Below are 12,850 nucleotides of genomic sequence, written 5' to 3' on the forward strand. Positions count from 1 at the left end.
AGAAGGGGGATGTAATAACTGGACATGAGAAAATGGCTGAGGCATTGAACAGGTATTTTGTGTTGGTCTTCACAGTGGAAGACACAAATAACATGCCAAAAATTGACAGGAAGGATATGGCAGGTGAGAACCTAGAAACTATCAGTATCACTAAAGAGATAGTGTAGGGCAAGCTAACGGGGCTAAAGGTAGACAAGTCTCCTGGTCCTGATGGAATGCATCTCAGGGTACTAACAGATAGCAGGGGAAATAGCAAATGCACTAGTGGTAATTTACCAAAATTCGCTGGACTCTGGGGTGGTTCCCACTGATTGAAAAACAGCAAATGTGACACCACTGTTTAAAAAAGGATGTAGACAAAAGGCGGGTAACCATAGGCCAGTTAGCTTAATTTCTGTTGTAGGGAAAATGCTTGAATCTGTCATCAAGGAAGGAATAGCGAGACATCTGGATATAAATTGTCCCATTGTGAAGACAAAGTAGCATGGGTTCATGAAGGAAAGGTCATGTTTGACTAATTTGGTGGACTTCTTTGCACAATGGACAATGGGAAACCTGTGGATGTGGTGTATCTGGATTTTCAGAAGGCATTTGACAAGGTGCCGCACCAAAGACTGATGCATAAGATAAAGGTGCAGGGTGTTACGGGTAATCTATTAGCACGGATAGAGAATTGGTTAATTAACAAAGCAAAGAGTGGGGGTAAATGGGTTTTTTCTGGTTGGCAATCAATGACTAGTGGCGTGTCTCAGGGATCAATGTTGGTATCGCAATTGTTTATGATTTTGATGACTTTGGAGTTGGGGACCAAATGTAGTGCGTCAAATTTGCAGATAAGATGAACGGCAGAGTACAGTGTGCAGAGGATGCTGAAAGTCTGCAAAGGGATATAGATGGTCTGGCAGCTAGAGTACAATGTTGGGAAATGTGAGGTCATCCATTTTGGTAGGAATAACAGCAAAATGGACTATTATTTAAAAGGTAAAAAATTGCAGCATGCTGCTGTGCAGAGGGATCTGAGTGTCCTTGTGCAAGAATCACAAGCATTTGGTTTGCAGGTGCAGCAGGTAATTAAAAAGGCAAATAGAATGAGGGGAGATCTTGTAGAAGCAGGGAAGTTGTTTCCACTGGCAGGTGAAACTAGAAATAAGGGGAAGCAGATTTAGGATTGAGTTGAGGAGGAACTTCTTCGTATGCATGATTGTGAATCTGTGGAATTCCCTGCCCAGTGAAGCAGTTGAGGCTACCTCATTGCATGTTTTTAAGGCAAGGATGATAAATTTTTGAACAGTAAAAGAATTAAGGGTTATGGTGAGTCCACGAAAAGATCGGTCATGATCTTATTGAATGCCGGAGCAGGCTCGAGGGGCCAGATGGCCTACTCCTGCTCCTAGTTATGCTCCTTCACCGTAAAATAACTACAAATAAGGCTTTGTACTTTTTTTTGCAAATAGTAATGAGAAATTGTCTTGTTTGTGCACGAGGCAGTGTTAGAATACACTTGTTGGTACAAGATATACTCTCACTAACCAGGGCACAATAGTTAGTTTTGAGGCACAGTTGATCCTATGTTATAATAACTTGCGGTTGTCTTTACAAAATCTAATTGTCTCTCTTTTCTTGTAGCTTCTAGAGGTACTCCTGTGCATAACACTGCTTATGGATATGAACCAATGGCCGATATGGCCTTTGGATTTGCCCCAGCTAATGGCCCTTATCCAGCAAATGGCCCATATCCATATCAACCCCCTCCCATGAATGGAGGTTATGGGCCTCCACCTGCACCAATGGGATACCATTATGGAGCACCTGTACCACAGCCAGGTAAAGAAAAAAACTTCCTAATTTACTGGTAGTAAATTTAAATGGTAAATGCATCAACGGGCAATCAACGTCATTCACTGGAATAGGAATAGCATTATTGAGCGCATGCATTCTTATTGAGAAAACCTAAATTGGAGGAATGTAGGACTTGCAAAACCTTAAAAGATCAATGTCCTTCTGGCTTGCCATCTTCCCATTCTGTTCACTGCCTGTTATGACAATGATGGACGCAATGACTACATGGGAATTGAACTGTAGCAATTGGTCTACAACAAACTCAAGTCATTTTTAAAAATTCTTCAATGGGAAGTGGGCATTGCAATTGCTTACTGATAATTCCCTAAGTTGGCAGGGTGAGTCATGAGGTAAGGAAAGCTGCTAATGATGGAGCATTCTTGGAATCATAGGTTCAAAGTCACCTATTAGCTCCAAAAGAATGCTACGTTTACTGCATCATGTCTTGCATTACTCCTGGTATATCCCACAATCTTTTCTGTGAGAAAGGGGTGGCAGTGGTTGGCATTACTGCCTCATAGTGCCAGGGACCCAGGTTCAATTCCGGCTTCAGGTAACTGTCTGTGTGGAGTTTGCACATTCTTCCCTTGTGTCTGCATGGATTTCCTCCCACAGTCCAAAGATGTACAGGTTAGATTGGCCATACTCAATTGCCCTTTAGCATCAGGGAGATGAACAGGGTTACGAGGATAGAGCCTGAGTGGGAATGTTGTCAGTGTAGACTCAATGGGTTGACTGGCTTATCATAGAACCCTACAGTGCAGAAAGAGGCCCTTCGGCCCATCAAATCTGCACTGAACACAATCCCAGCCCCATATCCTTACCTATTATAGCCACTAATCCTGCTAACCTACGCATCCCTCAACACTAAGGGGCAATTTCTTAGCGTGGCCAATCAACCTGACCTGCACATCTTTGGACTGTGGAAGGAAACCGGAGGAAACCCACGCAGACACGAGGAGAATGTGCGAACTCCACACAGACAGTGACCCGAGCTGGGAATCGGACCCTGGAGCTGTGAAGCAGCAGTGCTAACCACTGTGCCGGCTTCTCTCTGCACTGTGGGATTGTGGGATTCTTTGATTCTTCTCTTTACTTCGCAATTGGTGAATTGCTATTATTAGCTCCGACTATCTGTCTCAGAAGGCAGTTTTATAGCCACACTGGCTTAAAATCCCTGCCTCAAAAAAATTACATCATTTTTAATTTATAAAGATTTCTTCAAAATACTTCCAGGTTCCCCAGTATTGGATTTGGGAAGTACCCCAGTGATGCGCCGGGGAATTCCTCTGGGAAGTTCCCAGGTAAGGGTTTACCCAGCAATTGTCCAGAAGCACAAACTTCCCCTGGACAATCACGCTGCAATGGGAGCCATCCAACAAAGCAGTTTAAATGGCTAACTTATGCTAGTTTTACACCAATAGTTACTCTGAAAGAGTCAGAAGGAATAAAACCACGTCAGCATAATCATTTGAAACGCCAGAATGAGCCTTGCACGTGATATCGTCCTCCCACCGTGACTCTGAAGCTCAACCAACTACACTGACCCAAGCCCCACCTCTCCCGCCCCACTCAGCTCTGAACGAATAAATAACCCCAACATCCAAATTCCGTGTAGTTAACTGGACCCTTGCCCTGTCAAGTTCACTTGGCCCTTTAAATCAACGTGCTTTCCAGCAGCCATTGTAGTTAAAAAGAAGCAGTACGTGACTTTTCTGAGCTGGCTGGCGTTACTTCACTCTGTGACTTTCGGAAGCTCTTTTGCTCCAAGTAGCTCCAGCCAGCAACGGTTTCAGCAAAGTTTCTCAGAGCTAGTAAATGTGCTTTAAATCTGTATTTGCAGCAGGCCACGTCTTTACACCACTTGGTGAAAGTAATGGCCCTCGTGTTGTAAATAAATTTGTCAACCATGACATCCTTTTGCCTGAGTTTTTAAATTAGGAACCTGCCAGTAACAAACTCTTGGGGAAGATCTAGTCAGAGTTTTACAGCACAGAAAGAGATCCTTTGGCCCACTGTCTGTGCACCTATCTATTTTAATCCCATTTACCAGCACTTTGTCCATAGCCTTGTATGCCATGGCATTTCAAGAGCTCATCTAAATACTGCTTACATGTTGAGGGTTCCTGCATCCCCCTGTGAATGAAAATGTTTTTTCTTAAATCCCCTCTAAACCTTAACCAGTGGCATAAATTTAAGGATATTGACATCTCTACTAAGGGGAAAAGTTTCTTCCTATCTATATCGCTCATTATTTTATACACCTCGATGAGGTCTCCCGTGGCTGTCTTTGTCTTAAGGAAAACTATCCCAGCCTAACCAGCCACTCTTCATAGCTGAAACACTCCAGCCCAAGCAACGTCCTGGTGAATCTCATCTGCACCCTCTCTAGTGCAATCACATCCTAAAGTGTGGCAACCAGAACTGCACACAGTACAGTGACCTAACAAAAGTTTTATACAGCTCCATCATAACATCCCTTCCATATATTCTATGTCTTGACTAATAAAGGTAAGTATCCATATGCCTTCTTAACCACCTTTACTGCCTGTCAGTGTCATAGAGGTTTATAACATGGAAACAGGCCCTGTAACTTGTCCATGACGTCCTTTTTTTTAACCACTTAATCCCAATTGCCTGCATTTGGCCCATATCCCTCTATGTCCTTCTTAGCCATGTAATTGTCTAAACGCTTTTTAAAAGACAAAATTGTACCCGCCTCTACTACTATCTCCAACTTGTTCCAGACACTCATCACCTTCTGTGTGAAAAAATTGTCCTCTGGGCCCTTTTTTCTTGTATCTCTCCCTTCTCACCTTAAACCTATGCCCTCTAGTTTTAGGCCCCCTTACCTTTGGGAAAAGATATTGACTATCTATGTCCCTCATTATTTTATAGACCTCTACAAGATCACCCCTAAGCTTCCTCTGCTCCACTGAAGAAAAGTCCAGGTCTATCCAGCCTTTCCTTTATACCTCAATCCATCAAGTCCCAGTAGCATCCTAGTAAATCTTTTCTGCACTCCTTCTAGTTTAATAATATCCTTTCTATAATAGGGTGATCAGAACTGTACACCATATTCCAAGTGTGGCCTGACCAATGTCTTGTACAACTTCAACCAGATGTCCCAACTCCTGTATTCAACAACATTGGTTCTCACCAATGAAACCAAGCATGCTAAATGCTGCCTTCATCATTCTGTCCACCTGTGATTCCACTTTCAAGGAGCTATGAATATGTATCTCCTAGATCTTTGTTCTGTAACTCTCCCCAACACCCTACCATTAACTGAGTAAGTATTGTCTTGGTTTGATGTACCAAAATGCATCACCTCGCATTTATCTAAATTAAATTCCATCTGTCATTCATCAGCCCACTGGCCCAATTGATCAAGATCCCATTGCAATCCTAGATAACCTTCTTCACTGTCCACTATGCTTGGTGTCATTTGGAAACTTTCCAATTGTGCCTCCTAAATTCTTATCCAAATCATTCATATAAATGACAAATAACAGCACTGGTCACAGACCTCCAGTTTAAAAAAACAACCCTTCTCCAACCACCCTCTGTCTTCTGTCATCAAGGGCAGCACAGTGATTAGCACTGCTGACTCACAGTGCCAGGGACCAAATTAAATTCTGGCCTTGAGTCACTGTCTGTGTGGAGTTTGCACGTTCTCCCTGTGTCTGCATGGGTTTCTTCCGGGTGCTCCGGTTTCTTCCGGGTGCTCCAGTTTCCTCCTGCGGTCCAGAGATATGTGGGTTAGATTGGTCATGCTAAATTGGCCCTAGTGTCAGGGGATTAGCGAGCTAAATATGTGGGGTTACAGGAATAGGGTCTGGGTGAAATTCTAGTCGGTACAGACTCGATGGGCCGAATGGCCACCTTCTATACTGTAGAGAATCTAATGATCAAGCCAATTTTGTGTCCAATTGGCTACCTCACCCTGGATCCTGTTAAAGTTTTACATTACGCAATGTGCGTTACCTTGTCAAAGGCCTTGCTAAAGTCTATGTAGACAGTTTCGACTGAACTGCCTCATCTATCATCTTGGTTATCTCTTCAAAAAATTCAATCAAATCCACTCAAAGCTATGCTGACTGTCTGTCTCTAATCAGTCCTTAGCCCTCTAAATGCCTGTAGATCCTGTCTCTCAATACTTCTAACAATTTAACCACTACAGATGTTAGACTCACCAGCCTGTAATCCCCAGGCTTTTCTGAAATCCCTCTTAAACGAAGGCACAACATTTGCCACCCTCCAATCTTCAGGCATCTCACCTGTGGCTATCAATGATTCTAATACCTCTGCTGGGGGTTCGGCAGTTTCCTCACTAGCCTCCTACAACATCCTGTGATGCACTTCATCAGGTCCCAAGGATTTATCTCCTTGATGCGCTTTAAGACTTTCAGCATCATCTCCTTTGTAACGTACACTCTGCAAGACATCACTGTTTGTTTCCCCAAGTTCACTAGAATCCATGTCTTTCACAACAGTAAATACTGATGAGAAATATACATTTAGGATCTCTCCCTTCTCTTGTGCATCCGCACATAGATGAACTTATTGATCCTTGAAAGTCCCTATTCTCTCCCTAGTTACTCTTTTGCCCTTTATGTATTTGTAGAATCTCTTTGGATACTCCTTTGCCTTATCTACCAAAGCAATCTCATGTCCCCTTTTTGCCCTCCTGACTTCTCTCTTAACTTCAATCCCACACTTTAAGGCATCCATTGATCCCAGCTATCTAGGCATGTGATATGCCGCCTCCTTTTTGACCAGGGCCTCACTATCCCAAGTCATCCAGGGTTCCCTACTTCTACCAGCCTCGCCCTTCACTCTAAAAGGGAGTCCTGTTCAGCTGCCTTCAGGGAACTTTGGACATCTACCCCAAGATCCTTCTGGGTGCCCTAGCATCCTATCATTCGTTATATGTTCCCGTGCCTTTTAATTCTCCCAAATTGCATCACCTCACACTTTTCAGGGTTAAATTCTGTTTGTCATCGCTCTGCCCATCTGACCAGCTGGTCTACATTATCCTGGAATCTATGGCTTTCCTTATCACTATTTACCATGGCATCTATTTTCGTGTCCTCTGCGAACTTACTGATCACATTCCATCCCCACATTCACAACTAGATCGTTCACGTATGCTACAAACAGCAAGGGACCCAGCAGCCATCGCTGTGGTACTCCACTAGATGCAGGCTTCCAGCCACAATTTCAACCTTCGAACATCGCCTTCAGCTTCTGCCACCAAGTCAGTTTTGGATCTTGATTTGACAAACTGTCCAGGGTTCCATGATCTCTTGCTTTGATCAGTCTCCCATGCATGAGTGACCTTGTCAAAAGCCTTACTACATCAACTCTATTGGCCTTGCCAACACAACTAGTTATCCTTTCTCAAAATTCAGTCAAATTTGATAGACACAGTCTCCCCAGAATAAAGCCATGCTGATTATCTTTGATTATCCTTGATTAATTATTGAAGAGTCGTAGAGGTTTACAGCATGAAAACAGACCCTTTGGCCCAACTTGTTCATGCTATCCAGTTTTTACCATTTTAAGCTAGTCCCAATTGCACGTGTTTGGCCCATATTTCTCTATACCCATCTTATCCATGTAACTGTTACATGCTTTTTAAAAGACAAAATTGTACCCCCCTCTACTGCCTCTAGCAGCTTGTTCCAGACACTCATCACCTTCTGTGAAAAAATTGCCCCTTCTGGACCTTTGTATCCACACACACCTCCCCCCCCCCCCCCCCCCAAATCTTAAACCTATGCCCTCTAGTTTTAGACTCCCCTCTCTTTGGGAAAAGATGTTGACTATCTAGCTGATCCATGTCCCTCATTATTTTATAAACTTCTATAAGGTCACGCTGTCAGGGGAAAAAAAAAGTCCCAGTCTATCCAGCTCTCCTTATAACTCAAACCATCAAGTCCCAGTAGCATCCTAATAAATTTTTTCTGCACTCTTTCTACTTTAATAATATCCTTTCTATAATAGGATGACCAGAACTGTACATAGCACACAACGTTGCCATTCTCCAATCTTCAGGCGCCTCACCTGTGGGCTGTCTTTCAAGTGCTTCTGTCCCTCAGAATCTTTTTCAATAATTTCCCTACCACTGATGTTAGACTCACTAGCCTGTAATTGACTTTTCCCTACTTCCCTTCTTGAATAATGGTAATGAATAATCTCCACACCTCTTCTGTGGTGTGGAGATGCTGGCATTGGACTGGGGTAGGCACAGTAAGAAGTCTCAACACCAGATTACACACACACCTCTCCTGTGGCCAGAGATAATTTGAAAATTAGTGTCAGAGCCCTCGCAATCTCCTCCATTGCCTCATAGCAGCCTAGGATACATTAGATGTCTACCTGAGGATTAATCTGCTTTTAGTCCCACTGAAACTACTAGCACCTCAATGCTAATCTGTTCCACTATATCACAATCCCCCCCCTCCTCCCTGATGTTACATTGTCCATCTCCATGGTGAACACAGATGCTAGATACTCATTTAATACCTTACCTGCATCTTTCAGCTGCACATAGTTTGTCACTTTGGTCCCTAACAATTCTTTCCCTGGTTACCATCTTGCCCTTAACATCTTGGAATTTTCCTTTATTTTGCTTGCCAGTGTTTTTTAATGCCCCCTTTTCATACTCCTATATATTTTTTTTTTGAAAAGTACTGCCTATACTCCTATAGGGGATCCACTGTTTTGAGCCCCTAAATCTGACAGTCTTTTTTTTAATCCTTATCCAATCCTGTATTTTTCTTAACATGCAAGGTTACTGGAACATGTTGGCTTTGTGCTCTGTCTCTTTTTGAATGATTTCCACTGCTCTACGCATCTTCCTACAAGTAGCTGCTCCTAGTCTATCTTGGTCAGATCCTATTAAAACCAGCCTTCCCTGGGCCAGTATTTCTTGCCCAGTTTGAGTTACCCTTTGAACTGAGTGGCTAGCTAAGCTACTTCAGACAGCACTTAAGGGTCAACCACATTACTGTGCTTCTGGAGTCATGTGTAGCCAGACCAGGTGAGGATGGTAGATTTCCTTCCCTAAAAGGATGGGTTTATGACAATGGTTTCATGATCAACATTAGATTTTAATTCCAGATTTTAAATTCAAATTTTACCATCTGCCGTGATAGTCTGGGGTCCTGGGTCTCTGGATTACTAGTTCAATAACTGTACCATTGCACCTCTTCCCAGATGGTTCCCTGTTGATGCCATCATCTTTGTTTTTACTCCTTTTGTTCTTCTAATGATTGCTGTTGTTGAGACCCCTCAAATAGCATAAAAATTGACTATAATCTGTAAATCTCTAATGTATAATTTCAGGAGGCTACCCATCTGCTCCTGCAATGGACATGTATATGCCACCTCCGCCTCCTTATCCTGGACCACCACCAGTCAATGTGGTTGAACCTGGATTGCCTGGTAGGTACACTGCATACCTTAAACATTTTCAGAATGTGGTTTATAGTTTATTTAGTTGCTGCTGCACATGATTGACTGTAAGCCCAGGGTAAGTGTGAGTTTTCTTTGAGAACCCGGAGTCCAAAACGGGCAGCACGGTGGCACAGTGGTTAGCACTGCTACCTCACAGCACCAGGGACCCAGGTTTGATTCCCAGCTTGTCTATGTGGAGTTTGCACGTTCTCTCCCTGTCTGCATGGGTTTCCTCTGGTTTCCTCCCACATCTAAAGTTATGTGGGTTAGGTGAATTGGCCATGCTAAATTGTTCCTTAATGTCCCTGAATGTGTAGGTTAGAGGGATTAGCAGGGTAAATATGTTGGGTAATGGGGATAGAGCCTGGATAGGATTGTTGTTGGTGCAGATTTGATGGGCTGAATGGCCTCTTTCTGCACTTCAGGGATTCTATGAACTAGGTGTCTGAAATCTTAAGATGATAACCAATAAATCTAACAGGAATTCAGAAACCTATTACACGGAGAATGGTGAGAATGTGATGTTCAATACCATTGGCGTGGTTGAGGCAAATAACAATTTAGAACATGAACGTTACAGTGCAGTACAGGCCCTTTGGCCCTCGATGGTTCCACTGGTCGGCGCAACAATCTAATGACCTTCTAACCTAAACTATTCCAATGTTATCCATATGCCTATCCACTGACCATTTGAACACCCTTAAAGTTGGTGAGTCCACAACTGCTGCAGGCAGGGCATTCCATGCCCTTACTACCCTCTGAGTAAAGAACCTACCTCTGACATCTGTCCTATAATTACCTCCCCTCAATTTAAAGCTATGTCCCCTCGTGTTAGCCATCACCATCTGAGGAAAAAGGCTCTCACTGTCCACCCTATCTAATCCTCTGATCATCTTGTATGCCTCAATTAGGTCACCTCTTAACCACCTTCTCGCTAACAAAAACAACCTCAAGTCCCTCAGCCTTTCCTCATAAGACCTTCCCACCATACCAGGCAACATCCTGGTAAACCATCTCTGCACCCTTTCCAATGCTTCCACATCTTTCTTATAATACGGTGACCAGAACTGTACGCAATACTCCAAGTGCGGCCGCACCAGAGTTTTGTACAGCTGCAACATGATCTCGTGGAGTGTCATAAGCGTAGGTCATGGGTGGAGAGGGGACTCTCAATGTTGAAATGGCAGTGTGGGCTCGTTGGGCCGAGGGGCCTGTTTCCCGTGCTGTGTTGTTCTTTGTTCATGGCTCAATTTCACTCCCTCTACCAATAAAAGCTAACGCACCGTATGCCTTCTTTAACAACCTTATCAACCTGGGTGCCAACTTTCAGGGATCTATGCACATGCAATTTAATCTGTATGGAAGCTAAATACATGGGGGAGAAAGGAATAGATGGTTAAGCAGGTTAGATAAGATGAAGAGAGATCGTAGAAGGCTGTAGAGTATGAACACCAGCATGGATTTATTGGACCAAATTATTTTTGTTTATCCATTCTTGGAATGTGAGCAGCACCAGCATGAGCCAAATGTATTGTCCTTCTACAATTGTCCTTCAGTAATACCGTCTTGAAGTGCTACAGTCTATTTGTGTTGTAGGTACCTTCAAAGCATCAGTTCCAACATCAGTGAAGGGATAGGGTGATTATTTCAAAGTTAGAGTGGTGTGCAATTTGAAGGGAAAAGTGCAGGTGATGGTGGTTGTCTTCTAGGCAATGGGAGTCACAGAATGTGCTGCTGAAGGATTTGCTCCTGATTTCTATGTAATCACACTGCAGGTGGCTGTGAGAGCTGCTGTTGGTGAAGGGGCTGGAAGCAGTTTGCAGAGTATTGAGTTTTCTGATTCATTCAGCACCATTACTGCCTTTTAATGGAAATGATCCACAGAATTGTTATGATGCAGAAAGAGGCCATTTAACACTGGGTGGAATTTTACTATCATGTTGCGCCCATTTTGGTAAAGTTGGGTATGAGGTAATAATTGTGATCTGCACCCATTTTCATGCCAATTCCTACCTTACCAAGGGAGAACAATCAGAAGCCTGCCCAAAACGGGGGCAATGTCAATTTAAATATTGTTGCATTCATCTCAGTGTAATTAGCGAGCTGCACGCTCCAATTTACCAGCACATCAGTCTTTGCCACCACATTCACTCAATCCAGTTCAGTCTGGGAAACACCTCTTTAAAAGTTGGCTTCTGACGCTGTATCAGTGAGGGTTAGTGAGGAGGTGAGTGCCAACAGTCACATGGTTACCTTGCATAAGTTCAACAAAGAATAGTACAGCACAGGAACAGGCCTTTCAGTTCTCCAAGCCTGCCCTGATTACATTTACCTATCTAAACTACCCGCTTATATCTCCCTATTCCCATTTGTTTATATGCCTATGAAGATGAGTCTTAATGTTGGTAACGAATCTGCCTCAACCACCTCACTTGGCAGCGTATTCCAGACCCCCACCATCCTCTGTAAAAAAAAACTTCCCCTGCACATCTCCACTGAACCTTTCCCCCCTTATCTTGAACTTGTGCCCACTTGTAATTGTCATTTCTACCCTGGGGAGAAAGCTTCCAACTGTTCACCCTATCAGGTCACCCCTCAGCCTCCCTCTTTCCAGGGAGAACAATCCCAGTTTATTTACTCTCTTCTCATTGTTGACATCCCAGTAAACCTTTTCTGCATTCTCTCCAAAGCCTCCACATCCTTCTGGTGGTGTGGTGACCAGAATTGGACACTGTATTCCAAATGTGGCCTAACCAACGTTTGACATAACTAACATAATCGCCAACTTTTATACTCAATGCCCTAGCTGATGAAGGTCATATGTTTTTTTCCACCTGTGCTGCCACTTTTAAGGATCTGTGGATCTGTACTCCCAGATCTGTGTGATCGTTCTGCCATTTATTTTATAGCTCCCACCTGAATTGGATCAACCAAAATGCATCACCTTGCATTTGTCCGGATTAAGTTCCATCTGCTGTTTCTCCATCTGTTTTTCCAGTTTATCTATATAGATAACCTCCTTACCCTTGTACTCGATCCCCCTAGTAATAAAGCCTTAAGACCATAAAATGCAGGAGTAGGCCATTTAGCCCATCGCGCCTCCTCCACTAATGAATTCATGACTGATCTGAAGTGATGATCCTCACCTCCACTCTCCGTCTTATCCTTATAACCCTTGATTTCCTTTTGATTAAAAACCTGTCTGTCTAACCTTGAACATACTGAACAACCTGGCCGCTACAGTAAATAATTCACCACCTTCAGAGGAAATTTCTCCCCATCAGTGTGATATTGAGTAAACTAGGGTTGTTCTCCTGGAAAGACGGAGGTTGAGGGGCAACCTAATAGTTTATAAAATTATGAAGGGCATAGATAGGGTGAACAGTTGGAAGCTTTTCCAAGGTTGGAAATAACAAACACAAGGGGGGAAAGGTTCAATACAGATATGCGGGGGACGTATTTTCCACAGAGGGTGGTGGGGGCCTGGAATGCACTACCAAGCAAGGTGGTTGAGGCAGACACACTGGGATCATTTAAGACTTATCTA

General features: G+C 43.4%; 1 protein-coding gene across 1 annotated transcript in view; it reads left to right on the forward strand.

The window, feature by feature from the left end:
* Positions 1-12,850, forward strand: part of wbp2nl (WBP2 N-terminal like) — a 45,160-nt gene that overhangs the window by 25,339 nt on the left and 6,971 nt on the right. Inside the window, exons 5-6 of the mRNA XM_080217309.1 lie at positions 1,627-1,824; positions 9,193-9,291. Of these exons, the coding sequence (XP_080073435.1) occupies positions 1,627-1,824; positions 9,193-9,291 (297 nt within the window). The remainder of the gene's footprint in view (positions 1-1,626; positions 1,825-9,192; positions 9,292-12,850) is intronic.

Source organism: Carcharhinus amblyrhynchos, chromosome 35 (genome assembly GCF_965287045.1).
Source record: "Carcharhinus amblyrhynchos chromosome 35, sCarAmb.v2.hapA, whole genome shotgun sequence".
Taxonomy (NCBI): Eukaryota; Metazoa; Chordata; class Chondrichthyes; order Carcharhiniformes; family Carcharhinidae; genus Carcharhinus; species Carcharhinus amblyrhynchos.